The sequence below is a fragment of the Diadema antillarum genome, unplaced genomic scaffold (assembly GCF_040938485.1).
Source record: "Diadema antillarum isolate AM-2024a unplaced genomic scaffold, OU_Dant_1.0 seq00001485_RagTag, whole genome shotgun sequence".
Classification (NCBI taxonomy): domain Eukaryota; kingdom Metazoa; phylum Echinodermata; class Echinoidea; order Diadematoida; family Diadematidae; genus Diadema; species Diadema antillarum.
This window is the reverse complement of record NW_027272224.1, coordinates 135,743-156,057: the sequence shown is the minus strand read 5'-3', so window position 1 is coordinate 156,057 and position 20,315 is coordinate 135,743. Positions and strand designations below refer to the sequence as shown.

At 38.9% G+C, this 20,315-nt stretch overlaps 2 protein-coding genes across 3 annotated transcripts in view; both read right to left on the bottom strand.

The window, feature by feature from the left end:
- LOC139709985 (zinc transporter ZIP11-like) overlaps positions 1 to 2,052 on the bottom strand; it is a 42,508-nt gene extending 40,456 nt beyond the window's left edge. Inside the window, exon 1 of one of the 2 annotated variants that reach the window (XM_071621936.1) lies at positions 1,743 to 2,052. In XM_071621936.1, the coding sequence (XP_071478037.1) occupies positions 1,743 to 1,850 (108 nt within the window). In that variant the 5' untranslated portion in view covers positions 1,851 to 2,052. The remainder of the gene's footprint in view (positions 1 to 1,742) is intronic. The other variant, XM_071621935.1, reaches the window with a different exon arrangement.
- A 6,409-nt stretch (positions 2,053 to 8,461) lies between these two features.
- Positions 8,462 to 19,399, bottom strand: LOC139709978 (cytochrome b-245 chaperone 1 homolog). The gene is made up of 6 exons (XM_071621927.1): positions 19,086 to 19,399; positions 15,037 to 15,152; positions 13,591 to 13,706; positions 12,795 to 12,885; positions 12,010 to 12,154; positions 8,462 to 11,430 (listed from the first exon to the last, which is right to left on the bottom strand). The coding sequence occupies exons 2-6, from the start codon at positions 15,122 to 15,124 to the stop codon at positions 11,265 to 11,267; spliced, it is 606 nt and encodes a 201-aa protein (XP_071478028.1). The 5' UTR covers positions 15,125 to 15,152; positions 19,086 to 19,399; the 3' UTR covers positions 8,462 to 11,264.
- Positions 19,400 to 20,315: the final 916 nt, after the last annotated feature.

Here is a 20,315-nt window from a genome sequence, read left to right as displayed (position 1 = left end):
GTGTGTATCTGTGAAATAATTCCAATTAACCCTATTTATACAGAAAATAGGTAAGGCCTATAAAAGCCATACCAATGACCAACTTTCTAACCTAGTATGTGCATGTGTCAATTGTGAAGAAAATCATCCACAATAAATGTTACAACTATTAAAGTCACATGAAATTACAAATACATGACAAGTTGTACCGGTAATAAAAATGAACTATTGGTTAGTTCCAATGCAAGTTTAGATATAACATTGTACCGGATACTTCGAATTCTCTGGCCTACTCGGTACCACGGGTACTTGTGTTTCAAATCTTTGAAGAAAAAAAAAATGGGTTTGCCATGAAGATTGCATTGAATTGCATGTACATGTAATAACACAACCCGTTTGTGTTTCATGTAATAATTACATGAATTGTAAATTATTGTAAATTGAGATTTCGTTGATTTTTTTTTCTACGTAGCCCGACCAGACGCCGTGCGAAGCACGGCAGTTACTGCGTACATGGTACCGACCTAGCGCTGGGCCGGCTGTGTCCGTCCTTGTAATACCCGGAAAAGTTTCTATGTACGTACACGCACAGCCCAGTCGCTGTACATATAGCCCACCCGGCGTCTGGTCGGGCTACGTATTACTTTACCGCATTCACCTATCCCGCTTTCGGTACTTCTCAACGAAGAATCTTGTAATAAATGGAGTTTGATGGCTTTTAGGATACGTAGCCTACCGAGTCTTCTGACGATAGAACTAGCTCTCATAATATCTTGGAAGAAGGACATGTGAATCTGAAAAGGAGGAGTCCTTTGATTTTAGGTTAGCGCTCTCATCAAATGAAAACACGCAAGATCGTACAGCAGCTCGAGCTTAGAAGCACTAGCACTGGACACTGTGTATGATGCATGATGCGAGTTATGGCAAGTGAAGTGCGGCCAGCGCTCGCCGCGCCCATAGCACAGCCAGCCGTAACTGCGACAGCCGCCACACTGCACACTGCGTGTGGCGGCTGCGCCGTGCTCCCATTTCAGATCTTCATGTTGAACAAACGGGTGCCTTTGCGGCGCTATATTTCCTTAATTTTTCAACAGAAACTACTAGGAATACTTACATGGGTCGATGAAACCTAAATGACTATCATCGGCGACTGTTTGAGGCATTTCATTGCTTGTGATGCACAAAATGATGTCTTATAAGCAGCTCACCGATGTTCACAGAATTCACAATCACTTGCACAAGCACACAGAATAGGGGAGCTATTCGTTATTCTCACATTAGCGAAACTGCGGGGAAGCCGCCAGGACCGCGCCTGGCGGCGCGGTCTCCGGGGCTAATTAAGTTACATATCTACCTTTCATTTTATAGTCTACCCAAAGCACCTTCTCTTTCGCATGTTTTGCACGACCGAACACTCATCCCCAGTCCCTTTAATATCAAACTGATATGTCCCATCCACCACACAGCACTAGCAGCTCGCTCGCTGTTTGATTTTTCATTCATGAATCATAATTTGCTGGAAAATTGAGAAGCTTGACATTGCATGGAATAAAATATACCTTCCGTGAGATTCTAGGCTATCGGATCTTGGGCGTCACACAGTATGCAGCACTCGCAATTCGACAGACATGACGCTGGCTGGTGCATATGGTGCGCGCACCCATAAATTGAAACTGAAACAATTCCTACTCACACGAATTTACACATGTGGGACTAGTCAAGTCTTTCATTTCTCGTAGCTAGCTGTTGTTGCAGGGTCTTACCTTTCCACTTGTAAACACAAATACAAGAGCAGCTCCAGCAGCGGTTAGTCCCCAAGTGAATAGGGTGCCGAGCAAAGATTGGGTGACCGGTTCGTATTCTTGTAACATCGTTGCAGATCTCTAAACGCCTTGAAAGTGATGAGGCTTTAGATCTGAGCCATGTAATAATGATCAAAGAGAGTGAAGCTAGCGTACTAGTAATTGCGCCGGTACGTACGTGTGGTGGTACCTGGTGGCGGCGTGGCAGAAGCTGCTTGAAGGATGTCGCGTGAGTCGATGAGATTTCTGCATACAGATTACAGTACGTAGGCCTCTGCCAAACTCGAGCGAGAGTTTGGAGTGAGACGCTGTGAGGGAGAGGGGGAGACCATGCCCGCCCGAGGAAGTGAAGCGACGCGACGGTGATGGTGGTGGACGTGGTGGTGGTGGTGGTGGTGGGGGTGGGGGGTGGGGTGGAAGGGGCCTATTATTGTCTGACCGATTACCGTATGTCGTGCGAAAGTTCATCTACATAATTATATTAAGAGAACATGCAAGATCGAAAATTTAGGGAACATGCATGATGAGGTCCCTCCGACCAATGTGTGTGTTTGTGTGTGTGTTTGGGGGGGGGGGGGGAATACAGTTTCGTTAATCATAACGATTAGTTGTGTAATTAAGATTTTCGCGGACTTTTTTTTTTTAATACGTAGGCCTATTTCTACAAGGAAAATGTACAGGCTTAAATAATGTGACACATGCGGAAATAATTATGTTCTTTTGTCCTGTAGGGAAATTGAAACAAAAATGACAAATTCGATGCTGGCAAAAATGTTTGGTACCGGTACGCTTAATGTAGGTACAGTGTAGTAGTAATAGCTTGTAAATATTTATCGGGCAAATAATTATTTCGTTCTACGACCCAGTCTTTGTTTAAGTTTTTATGTGTATAATCTGGGGTGATGTTCGTTATTCCGCCAGTAAGGTTTGTTAATCCGAAAATGAAATATTTCGACAATTCCCTTAATTCCCTACTGAAAGTAAATAAAATTTTTAACATTGGGGCATCCAGTGGCGTTATATAAGTAGATTAGTCCGAAAATTAAATACAATGTAAAATCCGTTATTCTGGGGGGGGGGGGGGTGTTTCATCAACGTTTGTCAGCGCTGACAACGTTACTGTCAGCGCTGACAATTTCAGCAAAATCCTTGGTTTTGATTGGCTGAGATGCTCTGGTCACTGACTGTTACTATGGTGATTCAAGTTGTCAGCGCTGACAAACGTTGATGAAACACCCCCCAGATGTTCCCAAATATCGTTCATATATTATACGATTTATCTGAATTTAGATGATGCAACTCTTGCCAATTATTGAGGGTTGTGAGACATCTTAGTTCGTGATTTCGAGGCTTCATTAGTCCGAAAAAGAAATAAGCTTCATAGTTCAAAGATTCGTTAGTACATGGTGTATATTGACACCTCCTTTTCTGCTTTGGATTAACGAACCTTAATATTTCACTTTTGGGCTAACGAACCCATTTCATTTTCGGACTTCATACAGACAGTTGTGTACTCAACGAGCATAATCCTTGTCGGATCAGCAACCCCTTTTCATCTTCGGACTATCAAACCTTCGAACTATAGAGGGCCTATTAACGGACCATATTTCATTTTCGGATTAATGAACTTTCGAAATAATAAACCATATTAGTATTTCATTTTCGGATAGTGAACATTCGGAATGCCATTTCGGGGAAGCAAATTTCCTTAAAAGATTCAAATGTGGAATGCTTGATGTTTACATTCCCTTTGCACACCCCTTGAGGGCCTACACACAGAGACACAAAACCAAAATGTGTGAAGTTATCAAAAACAACGCACAAAAACACACTATACGTCCACTATAGTTACTGGTGAACTGCACGGAATGCAAAGGGATTTGTAGGCCTCATTGTCATTCTTAAATTGATGAAAAAAGAACTATTGATCATTTTTTCTCTGTATGCACCCCCCTTACCTAGGATGAACCCTGCATAGAAATTTTAAGAGACTACAGTATCATAAGAGACCTGGGGTGTTTCACAAAGCTGTTCGAAAATAGAGTGAAATTGGAACGAATTTTGAGTGAAAATGTTCATTTTCACTCATTTTGGAGTGACCTCAGGGATCACTCGAAGATTTTGGAGTGATCCCTGAGGTCACTCTAAAACGAGTGAAAATGAACATTTTCACTCAAAATTCACTCCAATTTCACTCTAAATTCACTCTTTTTTGTATTCACTCTTTTAAGAGTGAGTATTTTCACTCGATTTTTTTTAGAGAGAACCTTATCTCCTTGTCGGATTATTAATAAACCTAATTCATCTTCGGACTATCTAACCTTCGGACTAACAACCTTTGATTTCATTTTCGGATTAACGAACCTTCAAAACAATGATCCTATCTCATTGTCGGATTAATGAACCCTCCGAATAACTTACCGTATTTCATTACAATGTATTGGGCTATAAAACGAACCTTCGGAGAAATAACGCGAATTAATGTTCGGATTAATGAACCCTGTTTTATTTCGAATAACGATCATAATAAATGGTGTAGAAGAAATGTATGTGTTTCGGAATATATAGCGAACCTTCGGAACAAGGAACATCATCCCTATTGATAAGTGTATAGAGCGCACGCATGAGGGATGTCAACCACATAGTCTGTGATGTCAATAAATTAGCAGAACCCGGAACCCGGAAGCGCCTATAGAAATGCAAGTGAGGCACCAGCTTTGAAGATGAGGTCAGGTTGGGAAAATCATTCTTATTGAAAGGAAAATTAATACACATACGTGTATTTGTCCATATGAAGCGAAACCTTATCATAGTATAGATATTATTACCTACATGTTCAATGTGTTTTGATAAAAAATGACTTGAATTGCTCTAAGAACGTGTAAAAATACGTTTATGCGCATTCACGTGAAGCCAATTGCCAAAGACATCGATAATACTTTTCAATCTTTCGCTGCACCCAAGATTCCATCGTTGCAGTGTATACTCAAAACCTTTTCCTCCGCCTAAATAAGTTACTTGTTGCCCTAACTCAGAAAAAATGTCTTTTATTCATGACCACTATACAGGCGCGCTATGACATTTTGAATTCCACCAAAGTAGGATCACATTCAGTCTTGTTTCCTTTTCGTACAATTTCACAAGTACGAGCTTGAATTGACACTCCAGTTCAAACCACCAGTTTATTCTCTCTAATCACCATGCACTGACATGATTCTACAGGGCATCGAATCTTTGGTCACTCCTGCATGCAGACACTCCGTGACAGTCCGAACCAGCAGAGAGAAGATCTGGATGAGACGACTTCACACAATCCAACCAACCCCAACTGGCATGGCCTTAAAGGGAACCCAAACCCAAAGAGCAATGTGGATTGAGTGAAAGCAGCAACAGTAGTAGAACACATCAGTGAAAGTTTGAGGAAAATCGGACAATCGATGCAAAAGTTATGAATTTTAAAAGTTTTGGTGCTGGAACCGCTGGATGAGGAGACTACTAGAGGTTATGACGTATGAGTGGACAACAATATAAAGAAAATATAAAGAAAATTCCACAAAAATTCACTTTTCTAGCATAATGAAAGCACACTTGACTAACCACTTTCAGAAAGCAGGGGGGATAATTGCTACCCTTAACACATGTCAGTATCAAGTTGAGGGAATGTGTAATTTTCATGAAAAATGAGTTTTTGTGGAGTTCCCTTTATATTTTCTTTATATTATTGTTGTTTGTTGTTGTTGTTGTTGTTTTGTGTTTAGTGGCGTTTTCCATTTTCTTTAGAATATTTACGCCAAACACTACTCTATAAATTTCTTTTCCTTTTATCATTTTTTTCCAAAAAAAAAAATATTGTAATAAGTATCCTTGGTCAGCTGTTGGTACGTCTATTTGCCTGCTTTTATCTTCTGGCCAATCCGACTCATTGTCTCGAGCAGACTTCTCAGCCGTTATTAACGGCCTAGGCCCCTCCGATATGCAGGCAGTAGAGTCTGATCCTTAGCCATGTTAGCAGCACAGGAACCTCAATTGGTCCGATTCAAAGCCAAACAAAACAGACAGGCAATATCAATAAGATGCAAATATATATAGTAATCGCATATACATTTTTGAGTAAAGTAAGCAATCTCTGGGCCGTGGTGCGCATGAATTGCCTCTTCAGAATACCTCGAGGCAGAGTTTGTGCAAACTATGTACACTCATAACATGCATGGAAGTTTATCTAAAAACTTTGTGATCTTTTAATATATAACACAAGAGCTCTTTGGTATACTGGGTTAGTTAAAATTAGTAAGCTTTGAATGCTGCTCTCATGAATTTTTGTTTCAGCTAACATCATAGCTCTGGGTATAATATATCTGGGGCAGAACATAAGAAAATGATCAACTGTTTCTGGGACGTTACAATATTCACACATACCCGACACATGTTGGTTTATTTGAAACAAATTGTCATTTAAACCTAAATTCCCCATCCTGAGGCGCTGTACAATTGTCTCAGCTCTTCTGTCATTCAAAGTGCATAAATAGGTCTGAGAAACCTTTCGTCGAACATATTTCAGGGGGGAGTTTGTCTCCTCCCATTTATAGCCATTTTGTCATATAACACCTTTTCAGTTTTTTATCAAATTCATATTTATTCAACTTGTTATTCACTTGTATGGAAACATTTTGTAAACCTTTTTTGCTGCTTTATCTGCCACTTCATTTCCTGTTATTCCACAGTGTCCAGGAATCCATTCCAAACTTACTAATATTCCCTTAGAATATAGATTAGTGCAGAAACTTAATATTTCTGTAACAAAACTTTCTTCTCTTTGAGATCGAATGGCTTGATCGAAGGGCACTGAGTGAGTCACTGAAAATAACTACTCCTGTTTGAAGTGCTGGAAATTGATCAATCCAATACAAAGCTAGCGTGATAGCCGCCAATTCGGCTCTATAAACAGATGTTTGGTTCTGCATTCTTTTACTCTGAACATTATTTACACACTGGCACATAAAATGAAGAGGCTACCTTGTTTGTCATAACCTCTAGTAGTCTCCTCATCCAGCAGTTCCAACATCAAAACTTTGAAAATTCATATAACTTTTGCATCGATTGTCCGATTTTCCTCAAATTTTCAGTGATGTGTTCTACTAATGGTGCTGCTTTCACTCAATCCACATTGCTCTTTGGTTTGGGTTCCCTTTTACATCCAGGAGGAAATAATGTCTGCGATTCCTTACATTACGCATTTTCAAAGTTTCAAATTTATTCAAAGTTTCCACAATACAAAAAAATACATAAGAACAATAATATGTAACAAGGAATACATTGTTGAATATATGCGATTAAAACAATTTGCAGAATATTTGAATATAAATTGACAATGCATGTAGATGCATTATAGATGTAAAGTTACTTTTATAATATAGCCCTTTTCCTCAGTTGTATACTTTTACACACACACATACACACACTTGTGTTTGTTTATGCATGTCTATATAGGCCCTATTTATAGACATGCTCCCTAGCACAGGTAACCTATATTACCGGTATATACAACATCTATGTATGTATGTATATATACTGTATATATATATATATATATATATATATATACACACACACATATATATATATATATATATATATATACTGTATATGTATATATACATATATATATATATATATATATATATATATATATATATATATGTATATATGTGTGTGTGTAGGCAGGAAGGCAGACTCCTGAAGAAGGCGTAAGACGCCGAAAATTCGAGTCGAATAAACTCATCCTTTATTGGCCAAAAATGCATTACCAGCTAGTTTCTTCATTTCTTCGTGGAACCAATACGTGAAATCTCAACATAATATGTATGTATGTATATATATATATATATATATATATATATATAATATAGGCCTATATATATACATTTACACATATGATTATTTCTCCCCTGTAAAGTTTGCTTTTACAGTGTAAATCGATCCACTCCTACATAGTATTCATTGTGACATATATATATATATATATATATATATATACACACATTGATATGTTTTGTACAATGTGTACTTTGCATTTGTTATTTGACTTTCAATTTCATTTGTTAATTGCCCCATCTCTGTACGCCAGGTTAGGGCTTGCTGCTTGTTCAGCCCTCCCTCCCCCCTCCCCCTTCACTCATGCTGTTGCTATTTCATTCTTTTCCCTTTCTTTACCCTTCTGTTGCCCCTATATTCTAGTGCTCCCTATTCATCTTTATCCTTCAGGTGGGCCCCTATGATCCTTGGGATCATCAGTAGCCCACCTCTGCCTTTTGTCTGTTCACCCCCTTGTTATAATCCCCTTCCTTACCCATTTACCTCCCTGCCTTTGACTTCTCACCCACCCCTTTTGTTTTCTTTTGTTCTGTGTCCCTAGCCCTCCCCCAACTGTGCTTGTTGTGCATAGTCCTTATCACATGTGCTTGCTTTCCCTACTTGTTTCTTATTTTGCATCTGATGAAGATTCTGCTAGGATTAAAAGCTTTGGCCCTTTTGACTCCATTGTACTCCACCCACATCCAAACACCTACGAAATGGACCCTAAATGTTGTCACACGTGTATAAAACATACCGTAGATGGCGCCACCAGGTGCATCACATACCAGTATCCAAAATACGTAGCATACATTATTTTATAGCCCAGGGATAGCATAACTATTGGTTGAGGTGAGGATTCAGCTTTCAACTTTTTGTGAGAAACTTAGAAACCACTTCATGAAGTGATAAAAAGCATACAATTCCAAAAGGAATTCAAAGTTTGTATCTAAAGAAAGTTGGTTTCGAAATGGCTGAAATATCCGAAAACAGAGTAAAACAAAGTGATCTTTTTAAAAGGTGAGTCCCACATTTTATTAGACAGTATCGCTTTCTTTTGGATATCTCAGCCATTTCTAAAACAATTTTCATAGAATAAACTTTGATTTCCTCTTGGAATTAGATGTTCTTTCATATTTCATAAGGTTTCTCATCTCAAAAATTCATCCATCAAAAAACATTGGAAACACAGAAAACCGAAACTCTACCATCCCTTTAAGCACAATAACCATAGCATAGTGGTGAATGTGGAAAACCTCTTATTTTGAAAACTATAAAGGCAATGCGATTTGGCTGATGATATTAGTCGTTTGTACAAGCCATGTAGATGTCTTTCAGAAAGGGCAGTCAACAACACATAGAAAAGAAAAAAAAACACTGAATAATCACGCAAAGGTTAGCTGAATTAAAAAATATTCTACATGTATTGCATCTGATGTTGGAACACTGAATGGAGCTTTTGTTCCTTGATACAAAAACAAAAACAAAAATACACTGTGTACAATTCAATGTGTTCAAAGTATTTGTTGATTACATTGATTGAAAAGCTCCTTGATGATACAGTTTAAAATCAAAGATTTTGACTTTTCCAAGTTATTGATATTACCACATCTGACACATTACATGGGACTCACTGTGAACCTTGTTCATTTAATACCTTCAGGACCAGCCTTTGTATTCTCCTAATTCGACCATTTGCAGATCAGATAATAGACAGTAAACAACGCACTTAGCACAGTGCATACAGTTGAATGTAGGACCATGTAAACAATTTATGATACAGTTTTCACTTTACATTCTATTCATTGATCCGAATCAAAAAGGAAAATTTGGTAAATATACCACCTCATTCCATAGACTGCATTATACATACATGTACGTATACTTTTTGTTTCTGTTTATAACATTTCCTTTTTTCTCTGCTCTTGAGTTCAACTGTTTAATCAGTTTGTACACATATAAAATGAAATACAGTAATCCCTCTTTACATATAAAGTCATAGAGTACTCTGCAAATACATTAGTTGGGGGAAAAATACCATCATTTCAATTACAGACAACATTGGTGTTCTCATGGAGTACTGAAATCTTTTCATTTTGATGACTAAGACTGGAAAAAGAATGATAGAGAATTGGTCGAGATACAGTATTTCCCACAAAAGTTCAACTTACATTTCATCATCACCCAATACTCACCACTGTATGAATGTACTTCAATATGATTTGTGATCCGCCTACAAAGATTAGTGAATCTACAAGGATTGCATGAGATTTGTGCATTCTTTGTCACAGAACTACTGTGTTTGCTTTCAGAACTACAGTAGATGTACACAAAAATTGACAGAAGTAGGCAGGAAGATGGCCCTTTCCATCATTAATATCACACAAACTTGGAACTCAAACTTTTGTTCCAAACTTACACACAAAAGTCAGTAAAAAAAAGATGACAGTCCTCTTCACACAAGCTACATAGGCACATATTACACCATTACACCATTGGAATACAATAAAAAAAAAATGGGCTTAGTCTTTCCCAAAAAACTGAGTGGATGTCATTGCTTTGTGCAGAGTGCTAATGCCCAATGGAAATGGGCATGAAGCCTGCTGTAGAATTTCTGAAATGTGTCAACCATGTCGTGACAATGCCTCATACAATCTGTAGATACTGCACAAGGAATCACTGTGAGCTAACCTCCTGCACATACACTGTATGTAAAAGACCTAGTACCTAATGATAAGCCCTACAGTCAATTCTGTCTGTATCATTAAACATCTGTACCTGTGAGGCGTGTACAGATGCAATGTACATCTAGCAACACTATCTTATGCATTTTTGCATCGTACTATCAAACTATGGACAACATGAATAAACACAATTTTTCATTTCAGTACTGTACATGTAAATGCTGTAATCTTAGAAAATGATATCTAAACTCAATGGCCCGAATTCACAAAGGCAGATTAAATTTAGACCATGGTTTATGTCAATTTCTTCTGCATAATTGCATGTGATAGATTGGGTACACTGACAGATGTCCAACAACAATGGGACATTGATGCAGGCAAGTGAAAGGTATGCCTATTTCATGCTCACTGTAGACCATGGTTTAAATTTGAACCATGGGCTAAACCCTAAAGCACCTTTGTGAATTTGGGCCATTTAGTGTTAACTTGGTACATACACGTAAGTAGAGTGCCTTAGATGTGATGGTTAAAAAAACAAAAGCAAAGACAAAATTACATGCCAAGGTGTAGATGTTTGACACTGACATGGCTCATATCAATAACCTTTACATACCTTCTTAAAGTCTAGTTGCATAGTTTCATGATCTTCTGCCACACTTCTCTCGCAGCCTCTTGAGGATGTGCATACCCATTGCTTTCCAAATGAAGAAATCTACAACTTACCCCTAATTTTCTGTCATACTGGTTGTTTTCAGGCAAATGCAAACAGACTTACAACTTCCAAAAGATTTGACTTAAAAATGCTACACTGTGTTTTCTCCAACATAAATATACTGTAAATGTAATGACGAAAGAACTTTACTACAATAATGGTGTTGGCATCACCACTTCTTTTGTATGCTGATAGACGTTTGGAGAGATGGGTACATTGTATTCCTTTTGGTAGCTGCTACCTCGTTTTCTCCTTTTCTCCACCCTCATCATCAGAGGATGAGGATGAGGAAGAAGAGGATGCTGATGGCTGCTCATTTCCACCTCTGAATTCCATGTGAGTGAAAACTTTCTGGTCCAGATCTAGAAAGTGGTGGATAACATCAGCTATTTTCTGATGATCCCTATAGAAAATAGAAGAAAGACAAAAGCATAAAAAATAAAGTTAAATGCACTCAAATACACTTTTCAATATGTGCACTGACTGCTTGAAAATTGGATAAGTCTGCATATAAACTTCATTCAAGTACAGATATATGTGATACATTCTATGGTTAATAGTTGGCCCTTTCCCCACTGAATTCTGGAATCCCCATAGACTCAATACACAGGTCGTCCGGTTCCTGTAAGGAATGGGTTAAAACTTCATTAGACACTGTACTACTGTTTGTTTTTTCCTGAAAATCAACAAATCTGAGCTGGAATTGAGTGATGAAAAAAAGAAATATGTCTGCACAAATGCATAGTATTACACATAAAACATACAGTGTATTACATATGGCTGGATGCAAAACATGGTAATATTGCTCTGAAAATTGTTGAATAGAATATCAAAGTGACAAAGTAGAGGAGGGTACTTATGGAGGAGAGAGACTGAGAGAGTTGAAATAATATGTAAAAAAACGTGGACAAAAAGGAAAAGAGTTATAGAGAGTGAAAGAAAGAGGGAAAATAATGTCAGAGACAGAGAGAGCACAACTTACGAGCCATCTCCCAAGGTGCACTTTTCAGTTAGGGGCATAGAATAGCCAAGACTGAAATGAAGCATCACCACATGGCCTCTTCCAAAGAACCGGATGTCCTCCATCTCCACATCAGCTTTAATGACACTCTTTGCATCAACAACAACTGGAGAACAAATACAACACCTCATCTGTTATCATATCCCACATAAGTATGTTTGACCAATGGAATTACTTGAATTTGGACCATGTGACCAAGAGATGTTTTTCTCCTAACACCCATGCCGTGGTACTACGTGTGTCACATCGTATACTTTTTCGTTAGCACTTTTTACCATATCCACAATTGCAATCAATAAAAGTATCGCTTGCATCTCTCGGCCACAGTGACCCTTGAGCCCTTCTATCATCCCTCGCCTACAGCTTGGCCTGATACACACCTCACATATAACCTCGGCAACGTTAGATTGCACCTTCGCCCTCACAGTCGATTATTTGCTTACTATCATACCTTGAAATCATTCTACTCTTTGTGTATTCTAACACAAACCTCATCTGTTTCTATCATACCTAGAAATCATAGAACTATTCTGTGTGCTTCTAACCAGTTAAGCAAGATAACACGTGGAACACTAACTTACTACCATGTGTTGAAGAGCAGGTGAAATCGTGACAAAGTGCTGTACGTGCCATACAGTACATACAAAATGAAACAACTGCAATTTACAGCTGCAATGAAGGTAAGACTTTCACCACAGACACACTGTTGACAGTACACTCAGAAATCCATGTTGCATTACACTTACCTTCTCTTTGACTCTCCCTTGGTCTGAGTAATTTTTCTATCAGGCTGAACCTTTTGAGATGAATTTCCCCTTCCTTTTCAATGAAGCACTCCTGGGTAAATGTAATCAAAAATATAAAAGTAATCACTGTACAAATGCAGATATAAAAGAACTAAGTAAATACAGGCATAACTATCACTACAATAAAGAATAAGTCACATAATTTCAGATGTTCTTCCTTTTCTTTTTCTTCGATAGAAATGGTTATCAAGGAATATCCTTGAGTGATCTGCTGTACAACCAGAAATTTTTGTGTGCATGAAACTTTTGCGAAGTTCGTGAGGAGCCATGATTCGTGAAAGTAAAATGCATGTGAAATGTTTCACCTACGCAATCAGCATCAAGTGCTAGTGGCAGTTCTCGAAAGTTTCAAACTGTGAATGTTTCTGGTTTTACAGTACACTGTATATAAAAGTTTGAGTGCAGAACAAATATTAATGGATGATACCCTACTTCTTTGAACCATACTAGCCCGTAACTCAATTCAATGTATAGGCAGATTGAAAAATAGCATAAATAGGAATGTAAAGGAATAACATACGGAAATAATATAATGCCAAGGTTATCTTCCAAATCTGGCAAAGGGTTTTGTTGCAGAAAACTAATGAGGCACCACACACTTGATATGCTGGGGAATGGGTACACTTTGTAAATAGTCGTGCAAAACAAACCACTAAAAAGCTTTAACCACACATTTCACTGATGTGTAAGGTCACAAAAAAATTCCTTTTCAGCCACAATTGCCATGAGTTCTTACCTCCCAGTCATCCAAAGCACACGTAGCGACAAACATACAGCAGCAGAGGCAAAATGTCTTCCACAGCCAGTCATCTGTTGAAAAAACAACCATTCCTACCCCAACAGCCAGAATACCTGTAAGAGATGAGGAATGCATGCCGGTGCAATCAGAATTGTATCACAATGGAATGAGGAATGTGAAAAAGATACACCAGTAGAAGTATTGACATTATTTTTCAGAGAAAAGGACTGGAATAATTGGCAGGTCAGTCAATACCTTCATTATCTTATGTTTCTGCACAATGAAGTGACAGATTATTAAAAAAAAATAATTCTTTATCACTGTACAAATCTTAAGATGAAACATTTTCATCTATCATCAAGCATGATATTAAAAGTAATACTTTGTGCATTACTGAAAAGTTTCCATCAAGTCATACTTGACATTTTTTCCCTCTTATGAGACCAGCAGTTAATGCATCAAGACAAGAGTTGCAATGAGTATGCTGCACTATAAATAATAGCTTCCTGACATTTTGGCAATGAACTATTGTAATATACTGACTTGTAATATTATGATACGAGTAATTTAAGATGCTAACAAACTGGGATCATGAACACCATGACATAGACATGGGAGTTCAACAAGGTGTACCAAAAAAAAAAAAAAAAGGAGACTATTATGGTGACATTTGTCTATTGTGATGAGAACTTATGTTTCATTTTGTTTCTTTAGTTGTTCTTGTAAGTTTCAAAGAATTTAATTTTCAATTTAATGTAATTCTCAAATATATTTTGAAATTCATACTTTGTAATTTTCAGTTCTATCTGGTTTCTACATGGCGATATGACTTGCTTTCATAACACTAACAATGTACATTAATGTGTCATTTTTAGAGGAACAGGTACTCGTTAAACTCCCTGCTATTCTTTATGTATTGTTACAAGGAATTCAATGGGTTTGAGTCCCTCTGAATATCCCCCTTCCCCCATCAAGGTTGATGACACTCTAATGTTCAGATTTCACCACACTGAGGCTGAGGAAACACTCAAATTTTGATTTAAAAAAAAAAAAAATATGTGGAAAGACTTGAGTCTGATTTCTACCTACAGAGGCTTTGGAAAGCTCACCCCAAGGCTAAGAAAAGCAGCAAATTACAGGGTGATACCATAGCTTAAGTTTATTCATCACGCTATACACTATGGAATCTATGTAGGCTAGTTATCCAAAAGTCTACATGGTAGTGATTAATATCTGAGTGGACTGATCAAACAAGCTTTGTGGTTAATTTCAACTCGATCAGTCAAAAAATTAAAGGTCTCCTTTGTAGGCCATTACACAGCAGCATATAAGTCTGAGTAGGACCACATTCCTCCTCAAAACAAGCATGCATGTCAAGTTCACATCCTCATGATAGGCTGCATAGCCCTTTGAAGGTAAATAAAGAAGAAGAACAGTTCATACCTATGGAGGTACTCCAGGCACGTAATCCAGGTACCCTGGACAGATGTAGCATTTTGTCATCCTGAGAAACCACAGACATGTACGGCATCTTGCCTGAAGTTTTAGGTGATGTACACCTACATGTAACAATAAGAACATACAACGGGGAGTATTACTCAACAATGCTCAGCAAGAGTTCCCTGTGTACCCTCCACTCATTCTGCCATACCAACTCTACCCTACCCTACACTTGTTAGCTAATGCATGGATGCATGCTGTCTTGACCACTTGCCAAATTAATGTGTGTGCAACACTGATCTCTACGAAATATCAATATTTCCTTTAGAGATCAGTGGTGTGCATACATGCATCCGTGTACAGAAACTCTTTCCCAATGCTCACTTTTCAGAACACGTTAGCAGGTTACACTATTAGAGTCACAGAAAATACCAGTGCCACTGGTATTTTCTGTGGGTAGATTGATTATCATATTCCACAAGAATGTTGCAATAGGATTGGTCCAGAGCTGATCACGTGATGAAGCGTAGTTTTGCCCATCACATCACCTGAGAAGAAAAGTTTGTTACACTCTATGTTGATAGTCCCTTTTGTTTTGCTGATCTCCACACAGTCTACACAGTTCTAACGCAAGATGAGTACGTGCGAAATAAAAGTCAGTTGCACTGTGGACTAGATCATGTGACCAAGGTCAGTTGATAGTACACAGTGCAACGCACTTTCACTTTGGTGCCGCACAGTGCGCGCAGCAAATTCATTGTTTTGTCATCTACGCGCACAAGTAGCCTACAAATTTGTAAGCCCTAAGTATACCTAAAGACAGCTAAAACGGTTTCAGATGTGGAATAAAATGGGAATTTCTAGGACCCTAGATGTGGAGTAAAGCAAATAATCAACTTTTAGTTTCAGGCAATGAGACAAACTATCACTTCCTCGGCGATCTGAATGTGTACGCTATCTTTCCTCAGCTGCGCTTCAGAAAGATAGCTACATCCAAATTGCCTTGGAAGTGACAGTTTGTCCCATCACCTTCACCAACGTTGATTATTTGCTTACTGCAGTATTAGTATTAATAGTACATGTAATAATACAATGTTAAAGGTAAGCTTGGAAGACCCTTCTTTTGCTGCAATGCCACTGAAGCACCCTGATGAATTCTGAACTGTCCAGTGGTTACACCCTGACTCACAGCCACAGGTTATAAAGCTTTAAATAGCATCTCCTGCCTCTAACGCTCTTGCTCGCCTTTCTTTGTGTAGGTGAAACTGAAAGTTTTAATTGGCACTCACACTGACTGGTTTGTAGATTTATGATCTGGAGTCCAATGGCAATGCTGCATACTGGCACTGGTCTGATGGTCCCTGACCACTAAAAATCATTGTCAAACCAGTAACTTTTTCAGGAATGGACCAGTAAAAAATGGAGAAAATGGTTACACTGGTCCCACAGAAAGGTCAGATGGGTAGAAATAAGTCGGTTAATTAGTGTGCAGCCCTGCCAATGGAGAAACCCGATAATGCACACCTGACACCATGCGCAGTGTTTTTTACTCTTAACTGGGGATTTGAATACATGTATATATCCAAATATTACTGGAAAAACTGATAACAACTAATAACTATTATAAAATGGGTTCAAGAATGTAGCCAATAGGAAGCTCTGAAATGAGACACACCTCCTTCCTTTACTTCAGTACAACTGCACTGCCTGTAATCCTATGGTAAATTGCCGATCGTCTGTGCGCGCGGCGGCTCCTTTGATGAATTGCATGCATACGCGTACGCGCTGTCAATCCTGTAAACAACTTCTAGTTCGGGCTGCCGGCCGGCCGGCCTGTCTTCCCTTGTGCATAACATATGTGGCGTACGTACATTGTACGTACACTTTGTACAGTACAGTAGACCAAGCGTTATGGGACCGGACGCGTACATGGAGTCACTTTGAAGAGCAAATCCAACGATTTAGCAGGTTAATTCTCACGCCGTTTTCAGAGTATGTTGTCTAGTAGGCCTATATGAGGAGTCTATATCAAGTCTTTAAGGTAAAGGGTGCATATTCTATGTAAAATAAGTAAGTTTTCATGCGGGTGTCCGGAAACCCAACCCCCCATTATACTTATACTGTATGTACGGGACTTCCGCGAGTGCGACGTGCGTAAAAGTTTGGGACGAACATCTTCGGACGTCTTGACCCACAAAGGTACGTGAAAAACGCTGAAAAATGATGTTAGTTTTCGAATTTTCGACCCATTTTATAAAACAAATGATGCACAGGATTATTTCGTGGCGTTAGTGTAGGCGTAGCTCACTCTCGGGTATTTACAATGTAGTGCAACATGCACTCGGCTTCGCCTCGTGCATGTTTCACAATTGGTATACCCTCGAGTGCACTACGCCTACACTAACGCACTCTATCCTGTGCATCATTTGTATAGAAAAGCACTCTGACAGCGCAGCATATAGCCTTTTGACAAGGCCTCGTGGCTGAAGATTGAGACTAACTCGCCACACCGAGCACTGCGAGAAATGGGTGAATGCCAGACCGAGTGGTGCAGCCACAAGGCCTTTTGAAACCTGGGTATTTTCCCTACTGCCTCCTGACGAAGGCGAACATGAATTATTTATGCTAATGAGGACGTGTTAACACTGCGCTGGCATTGCAGGCAGCTACGGATGAGCGAACCGCAGATATACATATTATACTTATAAATGTGTATATTCATTAGATGCGACGGCGTGGTGAGCAATGCGCTCGGTGATTGGCTGCTACCCTATAGGGTAGCAGAATCGGCGAGAAACAAGGCTCAAGATAAGAAATTCATGTCAGGTTTCAAAAGGCTTCGCGGCTCTGCCGCTCGGTCTCGCGTTCACCCGTTCTCTCGCAGTTAGTCTCTTTTTCAGCCACGAGGCCTTGCCAAAAGGCTACCAAGCATGCAGCTCATTTCCACCACTGATCTTGTTCTTCCATAGAGATATCAGTGATTTCCACCCATACGTACTTATAGCATTGTGTGCTGAAAGTCGCCCGATTTCCCAATATAGAAGCCTTTGTTACATCATAAACCCTCAGCTGCACGGCGCGCCTTGCCCTAGCATCTAGAGTACGCACATTAGTGCGCGCATGCAAACCTCAAATATGCCCGGCCTGAACTCCCAAGTTCATTGGCCCTACCTGCCAAAATATCAAGAATCCTTTATAAATTCCCAAAAAATTTCCGGATCACTACCAAAAGTTAATCATTTGTTACTTGTGTCATTTTAAACCTTTCCTGCAAGTTTCATCCAAATCCGTTAACTACTTTTTGAGTTATTTTGCACACGGACAAACTAACTAACGAACAAACAAACAAACCAACGGAAATGAAAACATAACCTCCTCCCTTGGCGGAGGGGTATAGCAACAGCAAAACAATGACACATAGATTATAAATGGATTGGTGTAGCCTGTAGGAAAAGTATGACTATTACCAAGGTATCCAGGTACACGCACATTGGCAATACAGCCTTGGCTTTATTAAATAGAGCCAGGGTAGGGGTGTCGATTGCAAAGCACAGTGCAACTGAGAGCGTCAAAATAACATGGCGCGCGTTCAAAGCTGTTATCTCACCATAAATAAGTTGCACTTGCAGCGTGTACCTCAAATCTCATTTTTAATGTGTGCTTTTACTAGTTGTGAATTCAGAATATTTTCTTTACATGTGAGTAAAATTTCAGGCAAATTGTGAGATATTGTAAGTTTCTACTGATACTTCATGATAATGATAGAAAAACATAGGGTGTTAAAGTAGAAACCCAATACAATACTCGCAATAGATAGCATTTGCGCGCATTTTCATTAGCAGTAGTACATGTACCTAGAATCTATGGCTATAACGCCGCTTATGCTGCTACTATACACAGCCCAGTCGCTCATACTGTAGGCAGTAGCGTCTAGTCGGGCTCCCAGAAGACCTAAATCTACACGCAATTCAATAAACAAATTTCTTAAGAATGAACATAGATAACTAATAGATAATACTAGACACGCCAGATAGTAAAGTTTACTCTCTCACTTCTTCCCTGTTGCTTTGTATTGTTCCCTGCCTGCTGGGCTGGAACTTGCAGCTCCTCCGACGGCCGACGTTCTGTCTCGCTCGCAGAAGAGATATGGTGACACGGACCAAAGAGATTATACCACACGGACTTACTTCCTCGAAGCGAAGAAAGATCACACAAAAGTAACGTTACAAAGGCAGAAGACTAGCATTTCCTGCTCAGAGCAGACCTCAAACTCAATAAAAAGAGACTGCTGTCTGTTTGTTTCTTCACTGTGTGATTTATACAGCAGAGATGAAGCCATACCACTAAGTTCTAGAGTCTATTTCCTGGTTGGTAGACTCAACAGTCGGGAATCTGTTGCGGGAGCATAAACAAGAGATACCATCCTCAGCTCACCAGCTGGTGAGTCAGTTGGATATTAGACCCCATTTCTCAATTAGGGGACCGTGTAGGACATTGCCAATTTGAAAAAGACACAACGATCATAACCATTCATGCCATTACGAATATTTTGAATTCCATTGTAGCTCTGCCAGCACAGAGACTTACATACTAACTAAAATGGGTCATAAAACAGCTAATCCCACACGAAATGTTGAAATTTCCGCTTTTTCTTTTTGTGGTGTCAAACTCAATTATGCCCCAGTCTCACGTTCATCTGACTGATCATTATTCACCCAATATACATCAGTTTATGGCAGAAAGAGAAAATCCACCCAAAATATATAAACTTCAAAAGAATGAGAAAAATATTTCCTACAGCACGATACAAAAATGGTAAAAATCCGATAAGAAATGAGGAAGATATGACATTTTGAAACTTCACAATTTTTTCCCGAAAATATTTCTAGACTATAGTCCTTATGATGTTGAATCAGTAGGACTGGTTGATTATATCATGCCCAAAGAGTAGAAGCTAGTATCGAAGCTAGCGCTTCTATACACTCTTTGATCATGCCCTCTCATACCTGTAGTATGTTATATATGGAATTCGGAAATAGAAAATTGTTATTTTTTTATAGGTAATACAAGGAAAAGCATGTCCCCATACCACGATATGAGAGTTAACATTCGTTCTTTTTATTTTGGGTGGTTATTTTAAGATAAGTTTTATATTTACACAACTGAAATATGAGATTTTTAAATTTCTTTATATGAAATGAATAGGAAATTGTAAGAGCATGACATTGTCAACTTGCTGATTTGAGTATTCATTGCTGACTGGTCAAGAAATGTTTTCCGAA

Coding starts and splice junctions, on each gene's coding strand:
- LOC139709978 (XM_071621927.1), bottom strand. CDS start 15,124: ATGCCGTACATGTCTGTGGTTTCTCAGGATGACAAAATGCTACATCTG. Junction 13,707..15,036: donor TGCCTGGAGTACCTCCATAG/GTATGAACTGTT, acceptor CATCTCTTACAG/GTATTCTGGCTGTTGGGGTA. Junction 12,155..12,794: donor AAGGGAGAGTCAAAGAGAAG/GTAAGTGTAATG, acceptor TTTGTTCTCCAG/TTGTTGTTGATGCAAAGAGT.